At 40.5% G+C, this 18,437-nt stretch overlaps 1 protein-coding gene across 12 annotated transcripts in view; it reads right to left on the reverse strand.

Moving 5' to 3' along the window:
* The window catches only part of KCNC1 (potassium voltage-gated channel subfamily C member 1), a 198,347-nt gene that overhangs the window by 37,689 nt on the left and 142,221 nt on the right, over nt 1-18,437 (reverse strand). For 6 of the 12 annotated variants that reach the window (XM_073347351.1, XM_073347349.1, XM_073347357.1 and 3 more), the window contains 2 exons: nt 8,099-8,287; nt 3,988-6,115 (listed from right to left, as the gene is read on the reverse strand). The exons of 1 other annotated variant lie outside the window; for it this stretch is intronic. In XM_073347351.1, coding sequence (XP_073203452.1) covers nt 5,979-6,115; nt 8,099-8,287 — 326 coding nt within the window. In that variant the 3' untranslated portion in view covers nt 3,988-5,978. Of the gene's footprint in view, nt 1-3,987; nt 6,116-8,098; nt 8,288-18,437 lie in introns of those variants that run through there. 5 more of the 12 variants (XM_073347353.1, XM_073347350.1, XM_073347356.1 and 2 more) reach the window with 3 other exon arrangements.

The raw sequence follows: 18,437 nt of genomic DNA on the forward strand, positions 1-18,437 counted from the left end.
GTGGCACCTAAGCTAGCACGATTGAAGATTCACTGATCAACAAACAACACTCTCTGCCTGCCATAATAGCCATGTGGGTGCTTCTTAATTCTTCCTAATAGCAACCCCCTGCTTTAGAATGAAAAAGAAAGGAATTCCTAGAAAGCCACTATATTCTACAGCATACAAAAGACAAGGCAACAGCTATTGTACTCTGTAAAGACAGGTTCCTGCTCCTCATATCTTAGCCATAAGTGATAAGATAACTGTAATTAATAATCAGATCTACTTCTTATATAGTGTTTTTTGTCAGGAGAGCTGACAAAGGAGCTGACTTTACAAAGGAGATCAGTATTATGTTTCCTCATCTGTAAAATGGGGATAATATCTACTAGGCCATGCTGCATTCCCTAGTCACACATAAAAACACACATTGCTAATAGTGGTGAGAATGAAGAAAATGTATGCCCTCTGGCTGTTTTAAATCTCATCAGTGGGATTGCTCAGGGTTTATGCCTGTGCAATTAAGATCAAAATCTGTTCCCCTTCCTCTTTCTCTTTCGTCTCCCTCCCACTTGGACACCATAGTGGTCAGTGCTATACAGGGACCTACATACATGAATACACATTCATTCACACCATTTTGACTGGAAGCTTTTTGAAGGGGCGACTGTGGGCTCCATTCGCTTGTCTACTATGGCCACTTTACACTGCTTAAGGAAACTCTTTGCTCGTGTAGTGCTCCCCCCGCCCACCCCGGTTCTGTTGTAGGGGCCTGGTAGAGTGGAGCTCTACTACACTTGGTTCTCCACTGGCCCAAGATCACTTGGGGGACCTCATGCTGCTGGCTCCCTGACACACCCCATCTGACAAACTCACTGGCCTCATGCCCAGATTCAACAAAACACTTAAGCAAGTGCTTAATTCCACTTGACGTTATCCAGGACTTAAATAGGTGCTTCTATGCTTTGTTGAATCGGAATCATGATGGGTTACATAGGTGAAGGTGCAAACACGTGCATGCACTAGGGTTAGGTTGTCTAAAGGGTGTGCACTGGTGCTTGATCTTCCAAAGTTCAGCTACATGTTTATGCGCCTGCAGTTTTGTCAATGCACAAGTGAAAGCTGAGGGCTGAAAATCTTGCCCATACACACTGGGTTCAACAGCAGATCCCCAACTGTTTATTTTTGAAAGTATTTGCCTCATTATAGTCCTCCTTGTGATTTAAGCGTCTTTGTATGTAGTCATTGTGGCGGGGGGAGAAGGAGTTATAAAAGATGCATGCTTTTTCAATATATTTTTTAACTTGGTTGTTAAGCTTAAAGTAGTTAATTGACTTTATTAATGATCAGATATTAAAAATTGTGTTCATATTCAGACATCAGACAAATATTTCAGCTACTATTTTGGATAAAGAAAGATTTGTATGAATGGATGAAAGATGACAGGCAGTGCTACACGGAGAGGTGCATGATGTCTGGAAATCTAAAGAAGAGGGTCTAAAAGGCAATCTGCGTAAATTCAGCATAAATTAAAAGTTCAGTTAGTGTGTGAGGTTGAAGACAAGGTTATCTCTGGGGTATTTCTGGGGAAAGGAAGTGGTAGCCTGCCTTGTTGTGAAGCTGAGGAGAGCCGTTGTTATGTGGGGGAGCAGGGCAAATATTGCTTTTTTTTTTGCCTCAGGGTATCTTCTTCATAAGTACTTCTGTGCTCAGCTCATTTCCAAATTTCATTGCTTTATCTCTGCTCTGTCTCCCTTGTGTTCTAGCCTGCTCATTTTTCCCAACGTCCATTCATTTCAGTGATGTATTTTCTTTGAGGCACTGAAACTTTAAAGAGAGAGCGAGAACAATTTATATGAAAAATCATTTTATCCAGATTAATGACCATTACACTTGACTGTTATCACAGCATGATTAGCTAGATTCCTTTCTGGCAGGAGAGAATAGAAGCCACTTTCCATTTCCTTACTATTTGAAGTAACCGTTGTAGAGCCAGCATGTCATATATCGTGTGTCAAGATGATCTGGGAAAAATAATGCCTACATGCTTTTAGAAGAGATGAGCGGTACGTATGAAAATTGTGTGACTATAAGGATGTTTTCAATATTATTTATTAATCTACTTTTAAAGCCACAGTCCTGGCCTTATAAAATTCCATTAGCCATGCAGGGGATTTCTGGAGACCTCCGATACTAGTGATGGGAGGCTAGATAGATATAACTCTATTGAATAAAGCCGTTTATATAACTTCTATAAAAAAATGCAGGTGCTCATTTCCTCCAGGGCAGAGGGAAGCTTAAAGGTCTAGGAGTGTAATCAAACAGTTTGCCTGATTCTGATCTTATTTACACAGGTGTAAAAATCAGGAGTAACTTTCAACTGAGTTACAGCAGTATAAAACTAATGTGAGACCAGAACCAGGCCCAATGGGTGTAGTATTTTTAGTGCTACTTGCTTGCTGTGAAAGAGACAGATTTGAATTCATAAGTGTTGTAATCGTGTTAACACAGCACAACCTACTTAGATAACAAACAGCCTGTGTACGCAGATGAGAGAGCCTGATTCCCTGGGCACTTTGCTGGCATCTCTGCTGCACTGACTAGTGCTTCCTAACATGAGTGCTTCGAGAACTTTCAAGTCTCTCAGCTGTTGCCTGCTGGACTGTCAGAACTGCTTAGGGCGAGATCAGGGGGTCTGTCATCGTGGTGGTACATTTTCTGTCATGCAAAAGGGAACTGTGGAATTGCCAAGGAACTTGTGTTTTGAAAGTGCCCCCTGAAGGATAGTAAATGGGAAATGCAGTTCAATTTCTGAAGGTTTAGTGAAAGGCATCCAGAAAACTCAATTACTGCAGAGTGGAGAGAAGAATAAGCAAGGAGATATATTTTCAGTGAAAGACCCCAACATCGGACTGGTAACATGGTTCCAGGAGAAAATAGGACAGAAAGACAACTATCTCAGGGCTTGGGTACTCAAGCTGTTAATTAAAGGAAATACTCTTATTTCTTATAACCAAGCACTGGGTAAGGGGAATACCTGTGTAGGATTTATTGGATTTAATTTTTAATCAGTATTAATTATTTTATGGTAATAAGGGAATGTGAGCAGATTTCACACTAGGTCTCTGAATAATGTTATTAAATTAATACAAAAGTATAACAAATAAATCTATTTTTAGATCCTTAATACACTGTACCAAAAAAAAACTTCATTAGCTTCTGCAAGGTTGGACCCTGGATTAGCTTGCATTCTGGAGATAAGAAACTGGCCATTATCAAGGAAGCCCATGCCAGGATAGAAACAGAGATGGAAAATTACTCTTAAAAAAAGAAGGCAGGCTGAACTAGGAATTAGTGCATAATGCTAAATCAGAAGAGACGAAGGAGCCTCATTACTAGCTTCAAGTTCAGAGCCTTGGTGTTAAATCTTCTTCCTAAATCACAGGTCTGATAGCAGCTCTTCTTTTCCTTTCTGGAGGTGGAGGTTATGGGGCTATGAGGATGTGGTGTGTGTATGTGTGGTGGTGTTTTTTGTCTGTAACACTTACCAGAGCCTTTGGTGTATCTTCCTTGATTTTTTTTTATTCATAATTCCTCAGGACCTCTCAGATTCTGTTTCTTTTCTTTTTCATTACCATCAGTAGTCCCAGATGCCTCCTTGCCTTCTGGCTCGAATGCTGCCAAGTGTATTCAATTGTCTGATATGATGGCAAAAGGGGAACTCTTAAAGAAATACTTTACCAGAAATGTTCAAGCTACTAGAATGGTCCTGGCAAATAAACTATACATTTTATTTGTGGAATCTGAAATGAAGTAAAATGTCATTACTTTCCTGAATTCCTGCTGGTGCCCTTTATATCTGGCAGCTAAGACATAACTCAGGCACCCGCAGTAGTTTAGTGCTCGACCTCATGCAAAGTTTCAGAGCTGGTGGATTATTGGGGCTCAGTGAAGAACAAGTTAAGACAGACTCACAGAAGTAAGAAAAACTGAATTCACTTAATCTACTAAAAAGACAAACTTTTATTATTTTGCGGGCGATGAAGAGATACCTAAATAATTCTAGATTTTATCTTCCCTGGTAATATTAAATTAAATTAAAGTTTTCTAGTGCTGTGAAAACTTCAGACATTGGTTGTATCAAGTGTTTGCAGGCTTCCTTTGTTATCCACTAACCAAAATTACCATTTTAGAATCAAATCAATACCAAGCTTCTCTCCAGCATTTCTGTTGGGAACACTACATATTTATTCAAGATTTCAGAAGCAAGTCTCTGGAAACCCCTGATCACTTCAGAAAGTAATTCTGCTTTACACTGTACAGCAAGCACTGAAGCCATGATACAAAATTTATTTCATGCTAGAATTGTTTTGCATAACATTGTGCATGCATTTTACTCAGAAGTACTAAATTGCATACAATGCTGCTGTCTTGTTTCTTAAACTTTGAGACAAGTTTATACTTGAGTATTCTCCTGATTTTTGTACTGTAAGTCTCAGGTTTAAAATAACACCTTTTTTTGTTTCAAATCCATACTGATTACTTAATATGAACAATTTGTTATGAAGGGTCTTCACGTTGGATCTATACATCAATAAAATACAACATAACCAGAGCTGGAAATTAAATCTAGACCAGCTGTTGCCATCAGGTCCAAAGAAAGGTCCCATGTGTCACAAGCATGCCAATGAAAACAGACAGGGAAAAAAAGGAGTTTCCTAAATTTACACAATTCTAGTTGAATTAAAAGTTCTTGATTTCCATGTCAGTGTGATGAGTTACGAAGGCATGGTCAATATGACCGATGACTGCCTGATGGCACTTTTTAAAACCATTACTCTGTATCTTGTATACAAAAAGAAGCAATCCATAGCAAATAAATGTACAGTTTTATAATGTTTTACATTTTGGCTACAACAATGTATGTAAAAGTAAAGAGCTTTCAAAGAAAATATATAACTTTGCTTTTTTCCCCCCTTAAAGTTAATCATACAATTGCAGTTTTTGTTTACTTCATGCAATTCATGCTATGAACAAAACAAAAAAGAAAGGAAGAAGAGATCTTCTACAGTTTTGTTACATTTTGGCCGTAGAAAAAGCCTGCATCTCTAGTACAACTCTGAAACCACATAGAATCATCCTTAAAACCTGCATGGAGCGAGTTTACTTTGTCCAAATGAGGAGGTCTTCTATGCCTGCACAGTTCCACACAGCTGTTTATTAGCCATCAATGTTCATCTCCATCTCGCCTTGTCAAGTCACTCTGACTGCCTCTGTTGGCATATATTTAGCAATGACAGGACTTTCTTTGCAAAGATCTGCATGTAAAGAATACAATCAATACTTGAGCTTCTTTCCTGAGCTTTTCAAATCAAGCTTGGCATTTTAGTTTTAAAGGAAGGAGGAAAAGGTAGAGTAGCTACATGCAGAGGCAGCCATATTCTTCTTCAATAGGATTTTTTTTCCCATGCAGTCAGCCAGACTGATACCTCTCTACAGTGTATCTGAGTATTGCTTTCAACTTATAATAGGCGCCCATGCAAAGTTTCATCCTACTGTGCTTGTTTGCTCAAACTTCTGCAGGGTTCCTATGGCTCAAAAATATCCTGAGAAAATCAAAATCTTCAATCGTTGGCACGTTTCAGCATTGACTAAATGCCTAACCCATTCCATAAGAGCCAGTGGATCCACCATCAGCCAAGATAAGCACATACCAGCAGGGTGCACCATTAAAGAAATTATCTGGTGCATCCATCCTTCATCCTATGTACCAATATCATGCAGCATATGGCCCACCAGTACTATTTAATGCCCACCTAGTGTCATCTTTATACTATTTAAGGGTGTTGTCACCAAATGTCAGTAGTAACACCATGCCCACAAGGTGCTACTGTGAGACATGACATCTTCAGACTTAGTCACCTGGATTATATGCAACATAGCATAGGCTAATTGTAAATAAAGCTCTTTAGACCATTCTCTGCTACTGATCCATGCTACAAAATAGATGGGATGGGAGACCAAGAACGTCTCACTGGGCTAGGATTGCTGTAGGGCGCAGACACTGAGGATAATCCTATCGCTTTTCCGCTTATGCCAGCTATGTTGTTAAGGCTCCGTGACATTTCGTAACCTTCATTTAAAAGAAAAATGCAAAGTACAGCATTGGATCAACAACAGAATGGGCTAAGAATAAGGTCAACATTGTGGCCAGTTAAGTAGCATCCTCATGCATTGACATGCTGAGAGTAGTATCACTTGCAACGTGGTTCAGAAAGCCTTGTAAGTAAGAGCAGGTAAAAAAAAAATGTGGGTGGGGGGAAGCAAAATGGTTTCTCCAGAATGGGCAGACTGTAAAATAATGTAGGCAGTGTCATAGTTCTGTCTTAAAACAACTGGGGGGAAAAGTTAGGTGGAGGGATTTTTCTGTTTCTTTTCAGTGTAAACTTAATTGCACTTTCCCCCACTGACTCATGTATTTGGACCTCAGGCAAAAATTAAGGTGACTCGTAGCTTTAAAAAACCCAGCATTTGTTCCGTTGCTATAGAGATACTACTCATTTGCTCACAGCATTTTAAAAAAATAGTTTGCATGCATTCAATTTCCCCTTCCCTCCCCCCCACTCCCATCCTTTTCCAGACATGCACAAAAACAACCTCAGCTAGTATACACACATAGTTGCACAAACTATGGATGAAATTCAGTTGGAACAACAATTAAGATGCTCTCAACGTATTTCGAACAGGCCAACAATATGCTGACATTTCTTACTCTTTAGCCAACCGGCCTCTGTTTCATTCAGTAGAGAGAGCGTGCTTCGTGTTGGAGTGCATCATGAGAACTATACATTCCTCATACCAAAAGGTGTGCCATTTGGAGCATTCTCCTGATCCACTGAAGCAACCAACACTGACTCAGGCTGAACGAAAATGGCCGATGCTTATCCAATACAGAATCAGGTAAAACACTTTGCTACAAAGGTAAATTTTAGCAGAGATACTTTCATATGAAAGTGCAGTGGTCCAACTATATCTTTGTTAATGATAATCCTACAAATTATAATTACATACACTATCTATAACTGGCATTTACTATAGACTGTTGTCCATCATACAATGGCACATGGGAATTCTAAAACCCATACCCATGATATGGTTTACATCATAGAATCTTTGCGTTTTTTAAAATACTGAATATATTATATACTCTATACAGTACACCAGTGATGGACACTGATTTAATGATAGATAACTCTTCATGAAATTAACCACTACCAATTAACTTTTATGCACATATGTAGTTCTCATTTTATACACGTAAAGATATCTGCATTTTTGATTTGCTTACTTTTCTTGGATTAAACCATTTGGGCAAGATTTAGTCTGTCATAAAAAAAATACAAGAACTCTTGTTTGTTTATTTATTTTAGGACCTAATGTTACTGAATATATGGATGATTCTGACCATTATCTAAGTAAAATTAATTACTTCTGGGAACAGTCAGGATTTTAAAAATTAATTATGGTAAATATTAGTTTACCAGAGGAAACCAATTTTAGTTAGGTTACTTTCCAGTCATAAAAGAGGTCTATGCTAATGAATGCTCCCATATGAACCTCTCTCTGTGTTCAATTTTACAGCTAGGCATGATACAGAAATTAGCCGAAGGGCTGTATAAACGCAGCTGAATAATTACTTTGTGGTTCTTGGTGTTTGCTGGGGCATTTATTTATTTTTGCCCACCAAAGTGTTTGCTGTTCACAGCACATTGCAATCTATGAGTCTTCCAAATGGGCAGCCTTCACTGCTGTCATAAATATTAATCAGTGTGTCTTTGGGGGATGAACTCATTTAAGGACATTGCAGAATATTGGGCGCTGAAACTCACTGAGCTAGCTAACATGGAAGACGAAACTGCAGTTGCACATGGTAGCTCTAGCAGCTTTCCTCTCCCAAAAGCAACAGATTAAAACCTCAAAATGCAGACATCAGGTTGTTATTTTAGTGCATATCTAAACCAAGCCCACTATTCCATGAGAACTAATAGATGACTTTTTCTCTCTTTTTTTTAAACAAGGTCACTAACTATGTGGTTACAGGACCTCAGCTACATACCCTTTCTTATTCCTCCATCAGGCGGGCAGGGATATTCCCCGGTTGATAAGAGGAAGCAGGGTCCATATCTCTCCCGAGTGCCAGAGCGGGTAAAGGGCAGGCCCTCATCAGGCGTTATAGCCTGGTCTATGTGGGGACAGTCTTCATTTGCCAGCGCCGCCTTGGCCACCTCACCATTCAGTTTCGAATCTTCAAACATATAAGCAGAAGGCTATTGAAACACTAAGAACTGTTTATCAGAGTTAAATCTGTAGGTTCGGGATCACAGCTAAGGAGTAGCATGGTGATGCTTAAAAGGTAGCACATTTGTCCTAAAAACAGTGGCTTTGTGCACTGCACCAACATAAAATAAAATACATTAAGTGGAAGGAGAAACAAAATGTTATCTCATTAGATAGAACAGCAGCCTGTGGTACTTCCACATATATGGGGCAGTTTCAGAAATTGCTTTGCACTGGTTCCTAGTCCTGTGAGCAGAAGACTGCAGTTAGAAACTGGATCATGTTTAGCATGACATAAGATGGCATATGAATGATCTGTGTCTCGTGAAAACTACTGAAACGCATAGAACTTTGGAGAGGCAGTTAATGATGAGTTGCATTGTAGTAGCTGAGTAAATTCTATTCATGCAGATTTATATCTTTGTACAATATTACATGGGCAAAAGATCCCCAAAGTTTGAACAGTTTGTTTTGTTTGGCTTATATTTTCAAATACACAGAATGGTAGTACACATTTTAGACGGACGCACAGCATACGTTATGTATGGGAGTGTGACAGCAGAACATGGATTTTAAAAAACAATCCAGTTTCTGATTTATTCTGTGACATATGCAGTTTTTGCAATGCCAGCAGAGGATGCTACAGATGGAAAACAATACAGTAGCCCATGGATTTTGAAAATAAATTAGGTAACATTTACCCTCTGACTGCAAATAATGAAAATGTGTCATTAAATTTGTCCACTTTACTCCACATGTCCGCATGAAGATCGACTGAGAATGGAATGTTTTCTGTATGTGATTTGCTTCACAGTCATAAAACAATTTAAAGTGCTCTTACAAGACTTGTAAAATGTTTTCAAAGTTCAAATTAGTATATTGAGAATATACTCAAAATATGGCACAGTTCAATAGGGACTTTTCAGCTAAAAGGAGGGGAAAACAGTCAAAATATAACCCGTCCACAGGAGCTAAACTATGTGCTTAATTGAGTGGGTACAATTCAGAAATTTGCAGCAATCTAAACCCCGGTTGCACAATGCTTATTATTTAGTTACTGTACGGCGCGCACTGCAGGTGATCCTACAGTTCTTAATGAAAGGGACAATGCACTGATAAGCTTTATTTCAACCCCCTTTCCAAAAACACCTGATGACTTGCTCCAAACCCTGTGCAATTTTGACATCTATTTTTCACTGGAGCTGAGGCCAAGTAAGAAAATAGATCCAAGTCTACATAGAGACCCTACAAAGAGAGAATGCATTAAATAGGATGAGCAAACCTTCCAGAGCAATAGTTTCAGGATGACACAATGGATAAATAATAAGTAAGGGCTTTTTGAGATTATAGCACTCTTCTCATTATCATATAAAATGATCTGCACCGATAAAGACACACATGTGTGGTATGCATACTATTTTATGGAATGTATACTGTTTATGTACATACATGCTAATTGCATTTCATGTCTTGATTTTTTCCCCAAGCAGATAAAGTGTTTCCCCACATAATCAACTCCATTTTGCAACCCTCCTACTGGTACTGTACCTTCTTTTTCCTTCCTGCAGAAGTGGTCAGTTCATTTCCCCATAGAATATGGTGATGGTAGGGTTTTTTGTTTGTTTTTTTTGACCAGCTACGTTTGTTAATACATCAAACGCACTAATAGAAGCAACAGATACTTTCTGAAGTTGATGACTAATGATGACTAATTTGAACAGGTTTCTGAAGTTTCAGGGGATAGATTGATTGCAATTCCTGTGTGTAAATAATATACATCTATTTCATGCTCCTGTTTACTTTGCACAAAAACCACACAATTACCTTAATAACCATGACATCACATGATACTGAGCTGCTACTTTAAAACTCACACTGCTAAATACTGTGAACTTTGCTATTCCTTAAGGGGATCAGTAATGCAGTGGGTTAGTGTACTAGTCTTCACCTCTACAGGATAAGGCCCTGATGCTACAATGAGTCAAGCACAGGGGGGGGGGGACACCTATACCTCCATAGAGCCCCGCTGTTTTCAGTGTGGAGCTCATTGCTGTACTGGGTCTTAGATTATATTAATTATTAGAGATGGTCCTGAACCAAAACGGTGTATCTGAACATTAGGAAAGTTTGGATCCTTCTCCAGATCAGAACTGTGTGCTCTGATTCATATCTAATAATAAACAATAATTTAGATAGCACTTTAAAGCACTCTGCAAGTACAAGCTGAAATGCAAATTAAACCCATGGAGCACTACATCCACCCCTAAAATGCAGCTACGTCCTGGGTGTAACACATCACTATTTAACAGCACACACCACAGCCATTGTACTTCAGGCCAGGAAGTGAAACATGCCTCATCCAATTGTAGTTGCAGAGAGAATTTAGGCAGAATTACTCGGCATTTGGCTGAGACACTGGAGTTAACATCCTACTGTTTCCAAAGCCAATACGAGATTGTCAATGAGCACAAATGGTTTTACATCTCATCTGAAAGACACAACTCCCATAGCATACAGAAACCTAATGCCTTGGCTCCTGCTCAGGTTACAAGTGAAAATGAATTTGAGAGCATCACCCCCATTCCTGGTTGTTCATGTCATGAAACCATCACTAAAGCTCTGCTCAAGAACTCAATGGAAGGGTTATTGAAAACTAAGATTGAGGTGCATGGCAAATCTATGCCAGGAAGCATGTACAAAAACTGCCCACAGTATATGTGATACAGTTTATTTTCTTGCTTTCATTAGCATTAAATTTACTCAAATGTTACAAGAGTTTTCAGAGGTAATAGACTTTCACATATGAGATTGGACCTATAATGTCTTCAGTGACACCCATACAACCCACCCGGTTTCAGGCTGCCTCTGAACCTGTATCCCCAGTTGCTAATCTCGGAGCATTTAATGATTTTTAAATGCACATTGTTGAATAATCGCCGCTTTAGAGTTTTCTTTCCATTCCAGGAGTTCCTAAAGATAAGGAACTGTGGGCAAATCATTCTTCTGCAATTTGAGCTACAGATCTCTGTGTATTCTGAAACCTGTTCCACCCACAGTACTTGTGTTGATGTCAATGGCTGTGCTACGCACGAGACATGCAGGCTATGCCATTGAGATCTGCATTGTGGTAATTAAAATTGCAGTGCTAATCACAGATGACAAGTTGGCCTATATTTGGGAGAAAGGGACGTCATGGGCAGAAGTGACTGTGGAGGGAAGTAGATTTCTATTTCTGTGAATAGGGGACTGAATTATCATATTTTTTTTAGACAGTCTACAGTATCAGTAATGGATTTACATGCAGCAATTTAAATTTCAGCCCAATCCATACGTAAGTTACTCAAAACTCCCATTGTCTTCGCTGGGAGTTCTGTGCATGCTAAACTGTTTCAGGAGTGAGGAGTAAGTGCCTGATCCAAAGTCCACTGAAGTCAACTGCAGTCTTGCCATTGACTTTGGTGAGTGTTGGATCAGAGCTTAAGTGTACAGCTAAACTTGGCCCAAATGTCACTTGCAGCATTTACTTTACTTTACTTTCAAGGTACAGAGTGGATTGTGATTTTACTGTAAGGCAACTAAACGAATTAGGGCTTGGTCCTGCACCCTTAAAGACAATGGAAGTGATGCCTGTAGCATCATTTCTGGTTTATATTTTTGGATACATATTTGTTCCAAAAATGGGCATTAGGCTAAACTTGGCATAAAATAATATCAACCTGCACCAAATTATTTTTTCCATCCGTTTAAGATTTTTTAAAATATTTTTGTACGTGAAGGATGCAAAATGGCTTCACAGTTAACTGAAATTTGCACTGTATGCTTTGGTGGGCCAGATTAAGACCTGATATTAGTAGCTTATCTCCACTGACGGAACTGGAGATGTGCTTGTTTTGTGCCCAAAGGCAAATTCATGACATGGGCGACATGGGGGCAATATTTTCAAATCACCCTAATTCTCTCCAAACAGGACCAAGATTTTTCAAATAGTTCCTAAATATTAGTAAACCTTTGGGCAAAGTGGGGCCAGTTTTTATGGTCCTGCTCTTGTTCCCATTAATGTCAATTGCAAAATCCTGTGGATTTCAATGGGAGCAGAATCGGGCTTCATGTTAATAATAAAACCTGAATCCAGGGAAATTGTAGTGACCTTTCCAAGGAAAGATACTTGGTCTCAGGGAGAAATGCAATACCAGGGAACCATATTCTGCCTCTTGTCTCTTAGATTGTAAGCTTTTTGGAGCAGGGACCAAAAAGGTATTCTGCATTTGTACAGAACCTAGCACATTGGGCCTCCAGTCTACAACTGGAACTCCTAGAGCATTACCACAATAAAAAAATTGTTTTACATAGAATGCCACTTAGATTTTGTTCTTTCTAAAAATCTGTAGCATGATATACCCCCAGATTAAGATATCTAACAAAATGCTGTATTACTATGGGAATACAAGAGCACCAAAGAAGCTCTTTCCATCAGATAATGGATGTGATAGGACTATTCACTGAATCATGGTATAATTCATAGTGTTTAGCTCTTCTAGGGCTTGATCTGAAGCCCGCTAGATTCACTGGGAGTCTATTGACTTCAGTGGGCTTTGGATCAGACCTATAGAGAGGTTTCTTCTCTAGATCTCCAATTGCTTTCCAAAGGAAAGCAAGTATGACAACCCCCATTTCTCCCAACAGGAAACAAAGGTACAGAGAGGTGTAGTGACTTGCCCAATGTCACACAACAGGTGAGTCCTGGGAATAATCCTAGTTCAGTGCCTCATTCCTAGGACTAAACTGCCTTCAAATGCTTATTTAATGACACAAGCTTTTAAAAATCCTCCATATTCAGCTGTCTCAGATATGGGGAGAAACACCAGCAGATCTCCCAGATAAGTAGTTTATTGCATCATTTATCTTTTTGGGATCCTTGTTTTAAATTTCTTCATCCCACCCATCACCCCCTTTAGGAAACTGCCATTAAAATGCCAAGGACTTTTCCAGACAAAAATTAGATTTTGAAATACAAAGATAATGATACAAACTAATAAAAGCTGCCAGGAAACTCAAAGGCAAGGCTGACGGTCCAGCCAAAACACAGATCGCCTCTCCCGTGTGTGTGTTGTGTCTCTGCTGCTGTGCTTTGAGTGCTGCACATGCAGGAAGAAGGTTATAACGGAGACTGGCCATGCCCAGTCTGTGGGCTCTCCTCCTTCCCAATGGCATGAGCTATAGACAAAGGTTCAAGGGCTGCCACTTTGACTTCACTGCCATTGTTGGCTTGTGATTGAGTTAGAGCTGTGAGAAACATTTGCATTGAGCCTCAGACCTACTTGATCTGAATCCTGGACCCAGTTGTTCACAGACCTCAATGTATCAGTGCATCCATGAGCCTCACTCTGCGCTTCTGAATGCTGGGAAACATATGCAGAGGTGGTTCCTGCATTTGGGAAGCCCAACCAAATCCTCTTTTCCTCTTGTCAAACTTCTTCACACCCCCACCAACTACCCAATAACAACTGAAAGAACCCTTCTTATCTTAATGTCTTCGGGCGGTGTGGGGTTTTTTTGTGGGGATTGGGTGGCTCCCTCCTTTAACTCACCCTGTCTTCAGAGCTGTGCAGTGGCCACTTTCCCTAATAGCAGAGTCTGTGGGGTTGGGCAGATTGAAAGGGCACTTACTGTGGGTTGTTGCCTTCCCCATCCCTTAAGGGATTTTCTGCCAGGCAAGGGGTGCCACCTTCGTGACCCGTGGGGCAATAAGAATGTACCACTTCAACTGACATGGGCCTGAGATATGCTCCCATAATTCTTAGCATGATATCCAAGGAAATCCTGCACAGTAGATTTATGGGTTGTCTCTCCCAGGGCATGAGCATCGGCAGGGCTCCCTTGCCTATTATGCTAAAGAGTCTGGGGCCTCATTAGCCCTAGATTAGAGAGCTAGGTACCAGGAGACGTAGGGCTGTTTCTTGAGCTCCCACATAACTACTGGAGGAGGAAGCAGCATATCCTGCCCTTGTTCAAGGATTGAAGGAGACAGTGATCCACTGTATTCATGTCTACTCCCCAAAGACCCAACCCTGCTTCAGGAGCAGCTGCTTGGCACCCCACAAAGACCCAGAAATCTTGGCCCCAGAAGGGGAAGCAGCAAGACATTGCTCTATCTCAAGGTAAGAAAAGGGGTCTTGGGTCTGGATGCAGGGATAGAGTGGGGAGGGGGAAGAAATGGTTGATTGTAGGGAAGGGCTAGTGCTGGGAGGATACTAGTTACTTGAAAGATGAAGATCTGCTTGCTGAGGGTGTCCAGTCTAACTGAAACCTCCAAGCAAACCTTCCAGCCCTTGCAAACCAAACCTGCAGGGTTCAGTTGGTGAACCCCCACTTGCCCAGAACATCTGATTGGTGGAATTGTCTGTCTTGCAATGCCCCTCCCTCCTGCCGGTGAACTCTTCTTTGTTTCCCCACAGTTGACGAGAGGGTCAGAGCATGCCATAGAATAAGGAGTTATGGGAATAGATTATGAATTGATAAAAATACAACCTTGCTGCTTTAGTGTCTGGGCAATTGTCAATTTGAAATTAAATATATCTCACTTGCAACTAAGAGTGAGATTAGAAGCAATAAACCTAATACTGTTTCTCTAGGAAACAAATACAAAAATACCTCTCAGCCTCTTTTTATCATTCCCTCCCAGATCCCACAAATAACATGCAGGTGACAACCAAAAGCCTCTGCCAGGACCTGATTCAACAAAATATCCATTTGGCTTCCACTCTAGACCATGCTAGGCTACAGAAAGAATTTTTTATGGACTCCAGACCCCTGGGTAGGGTTCAGAAACATGGATCACAGGCGCAGAGGTTTGTTTTTGTCATTGCTAAATCAGGCCCTTAAAATACAAGGGATATAACAACTACATGAGATTATCTAAAGAATGATGGGGAAGATATAATAAGCCACAAGCAATTGAAACGATGAAATTATGGCGTGGAGGATATGGATGGAAGTACAGCACAGAGAGCATGGGTTTGAGTCTTTGAAAATGAGCTATGATGTGCTAAGATGGGAATCACTGATTTTTAAAACAGCAGGTCTCTAAGCCAGTATGTTTGGGACATTTTCTGCTGGAGAGCAATGAAAATTAATTGTTTTCCATGCAGACTATCTGAAAGAAATAGCACATTAGCTAGATCGTGCTTTCTTGCATCGTGTACTTACTCTTTGCATTAATACCTTGTGTCACAACCCAATGGAGTTACCTATAGTCTGTGACATTCCTTGTCGTTTTGTATTTAAAGAACAGTATTGTAATCTCCTCTGCTGCCCAATATGGAGCTCGGGTTGATGGGGATTGGAGAAAAACTTCACAGAATAAAATGTGACAGTCTGTAACATACACAAGTTGCAAGCAACATACAATAATAACAAGTAAATGTTAACAAACAGAACGAGAGAGAGAGAGAAAAGAGAAAGAGAAAATGTGAAGAACATGTAAAAGAATTCATTTGTTCCTACACAGCAACTCATTTAATTTTAGCTACCCCAAGATTTTCATGCTTTGTAGAGAGTCAGATGTAGTTATCTTTAACAAACACCTGAATATTATTTTACTGTATATTTTAAACTTATTCTGAAGTATTCTTGAGTAGATGTCACACCAACAGACTTTACGTTGGTACAGCTGAGAGCAGAATTTGTCTCCTCTACAACAGAAATTTAGTATAATAGACAAATTCCCAGATGCTCCTCAAACCCGACCTACCTCTGAATATTTACTCACCACCATGTTGAAATGGGTCCCTCCAGGTAAGGTTGTCCCCCAATAAATGTACTCCAGTGAATAAGATGACCGCCTCAGACAACCCTGATTGGCCAACATTGTGACATCACTTTCAGAGAATATCACCTTCAAGAGGCGTTACTTCCTGAAGTGAGGTGACAGCATGTTGGCTTCCTGTCTGTTGATAGGTTTGGAGGCAGGGAGTAGGTACAGGAGCATGAATAAATCAAGTGCTTCTTGCTCTTGGAAAGGTGTATAACACAATGGTGAGAGGTGTTGCTCCTGGAAGCGCTGCCTTCCAAAGAGGTACATCGCAGTCCCTGCTAGAGATGGTCCACCAATTCTGTACACTGATCCTGTACTTTTGTGAGTACTTTTGTGAGTCAAATTAAAATCCTAGTGATTCCATAGACTGCAGTGGATCCTTGGGTAGGTCATGGTGCAACATATCAGCTCAGTCTGGTGAGCCAGGTATTGGTTCCTCGCTAGGTAAAGTTCATCTCCCTTAAGATCTTAGAGCACCAAATTGTGGATCTAGTTTAGATTTCAAAAATAAAGAATACAGTATGATGATCTGTAGGGTATGGAGCATGGATGAATTCAAAGAACAATGAGAGCAGAAATGGGTAAACTAGCGGTTACTTCTGGTCTGTGCTTGTTTTGTAAAAGCAAATTTTCTTAGAAGTAACAGACAGAGAAAGCTTGGATGGAGTCTAAATCAGGTATAAAGTAAGAGGGTCATGGTGTAGTGGGCTGAGCACAGCACGAGGTGTCTGAGTTCTAGCCCTATCTCTGTTCCAATTCTTTCTGTGGTAGCGAGCAAATCATTTAGGCTCATCTGCTTCAGCCAAACAGTGCTCAGATGTAAAAGTTGCTCTGTTTTACATCTGACTTCCCATGGCCCAGAATGGCAATTCCAGCCACTGGGGATCAGTCAGATGGAGGGATGCTCAACCCTTTTTCTCCCAGTAACACCACCTGCACTGGAGGATGGAAGTTGAATGATGTAGGAGCTGCTAGGGCAGGCGTATATCATTGGAGGATCCCCCTAGAGTGAGGGAATACTTAAGGAGCTGGATCTGCCCAGTTTAAGGCTGCTTTGTGCTGGAGGACTGGCACAAAGCGGGCTTAATGGACCTGAGAATTAGGTGTCTGTGTCTCCATTTTCCCTTTTGTTGAAAGGATATAATACTTATTTGCCAACCTCAGTGGGGTGTTCCCCATCCCCCTTCCAGTGGTGTAGACTGGAGTAGCTCCAAAAGAAGCTATATCAAGTTACACCAGCTGAAGATCTGACCCAGTTTATTTCCAGAGAGTAAGGGCTGAAGCCACCGAAGGGATAATGGGGAGCTATATTTTGGTTTCACATGTTGTATATGTGAAAAGTGGCCAGCTGACTACTCTGAAAACAGAAATCCTCTCTTTAACCGTAGAAAAGGTACAGCACAAGCAAGGTAGAGGTGACTTCCCCATATTTCTTTCCTATCTGATTTACAGGCTCCACTTTAGGGGTGAGAGTAGTTCCATTTCCATTCCTATTCAATACTTGACCACTCAGCTAGCACTGCCAAGAAGGGTCCCAGTGGTCTGGGGCTTTGGCCACCCCTTCTCCATTACAGCCTGGACTGAGACAACCATCTTGTTTCACGTAAGCCTCCTAACAGCCATTGGATGGCAAAAACTTTCAGCCACTGTCACCCTGACCTGAACCATGGCTTAGCAGACCAATATTCCATTCACAATTTCCTAAGTGTCTTTCAAATTTTAATGGATTGATGATATTTATATTAGCTAAAATTCTGAATTAGAACAAAACTATAGTTCTATTGCTACTACAGGAAGTCAGACCACAGGTGGATAATTGCCCAATGACATGTTTAGGAGGTGCTATTGGAATCTACTGTTCAAGGGATATTACAGAACCCCCTCTGTGCATGACCTACAGGAGACATGAGACCATGACAGGTGCCGGACATGAGAACTTAGTCTTTTTACCTCAAGCTGTAGGAGCTTATGCTGTAGCTGGAGATCCCGGGTTCAATCTTGGGTGACACCAAGGTGATTGTTATTGCACTGTTTTTCTATAAGTATTCAAATTTTGATATTTGGAATTAGGAATTATTAAATGGCGTTTGAATTTTAAAGACTAGAAAGGCCATTTGCAATTCAAAAATGAAGCTGGGGGGAGGGAATCTTCTCCCACTTATACCTTTTGTGACTCAGGCCCAATATAATAGTTTATCTAGGGCAGTGGTTTTCAACCTTTTTTCATTGGCAGACCCCTAAAGAGCTTTGAATGGAGGTGTGGACCCCTTTGGAAATCTTAGACATAGTCTGTGGATCCCCAGGG

The sequence above is a fragment of the Lepidochelys kempii genome, chromosome 6, assembly GCF_965140265.1.
Source record: "Lepidochelys kempii isolate rLepKem1 chromosome 6, rLepKem1.hap2, whole genome shotgun sequence".
Taxonomy (NCBI): domain Eukaryota; kingdom Metazoa; phylum Chordata; order Testudines; family Cheloniidae; genus Lepidochelys; species Lepidochelys kempii.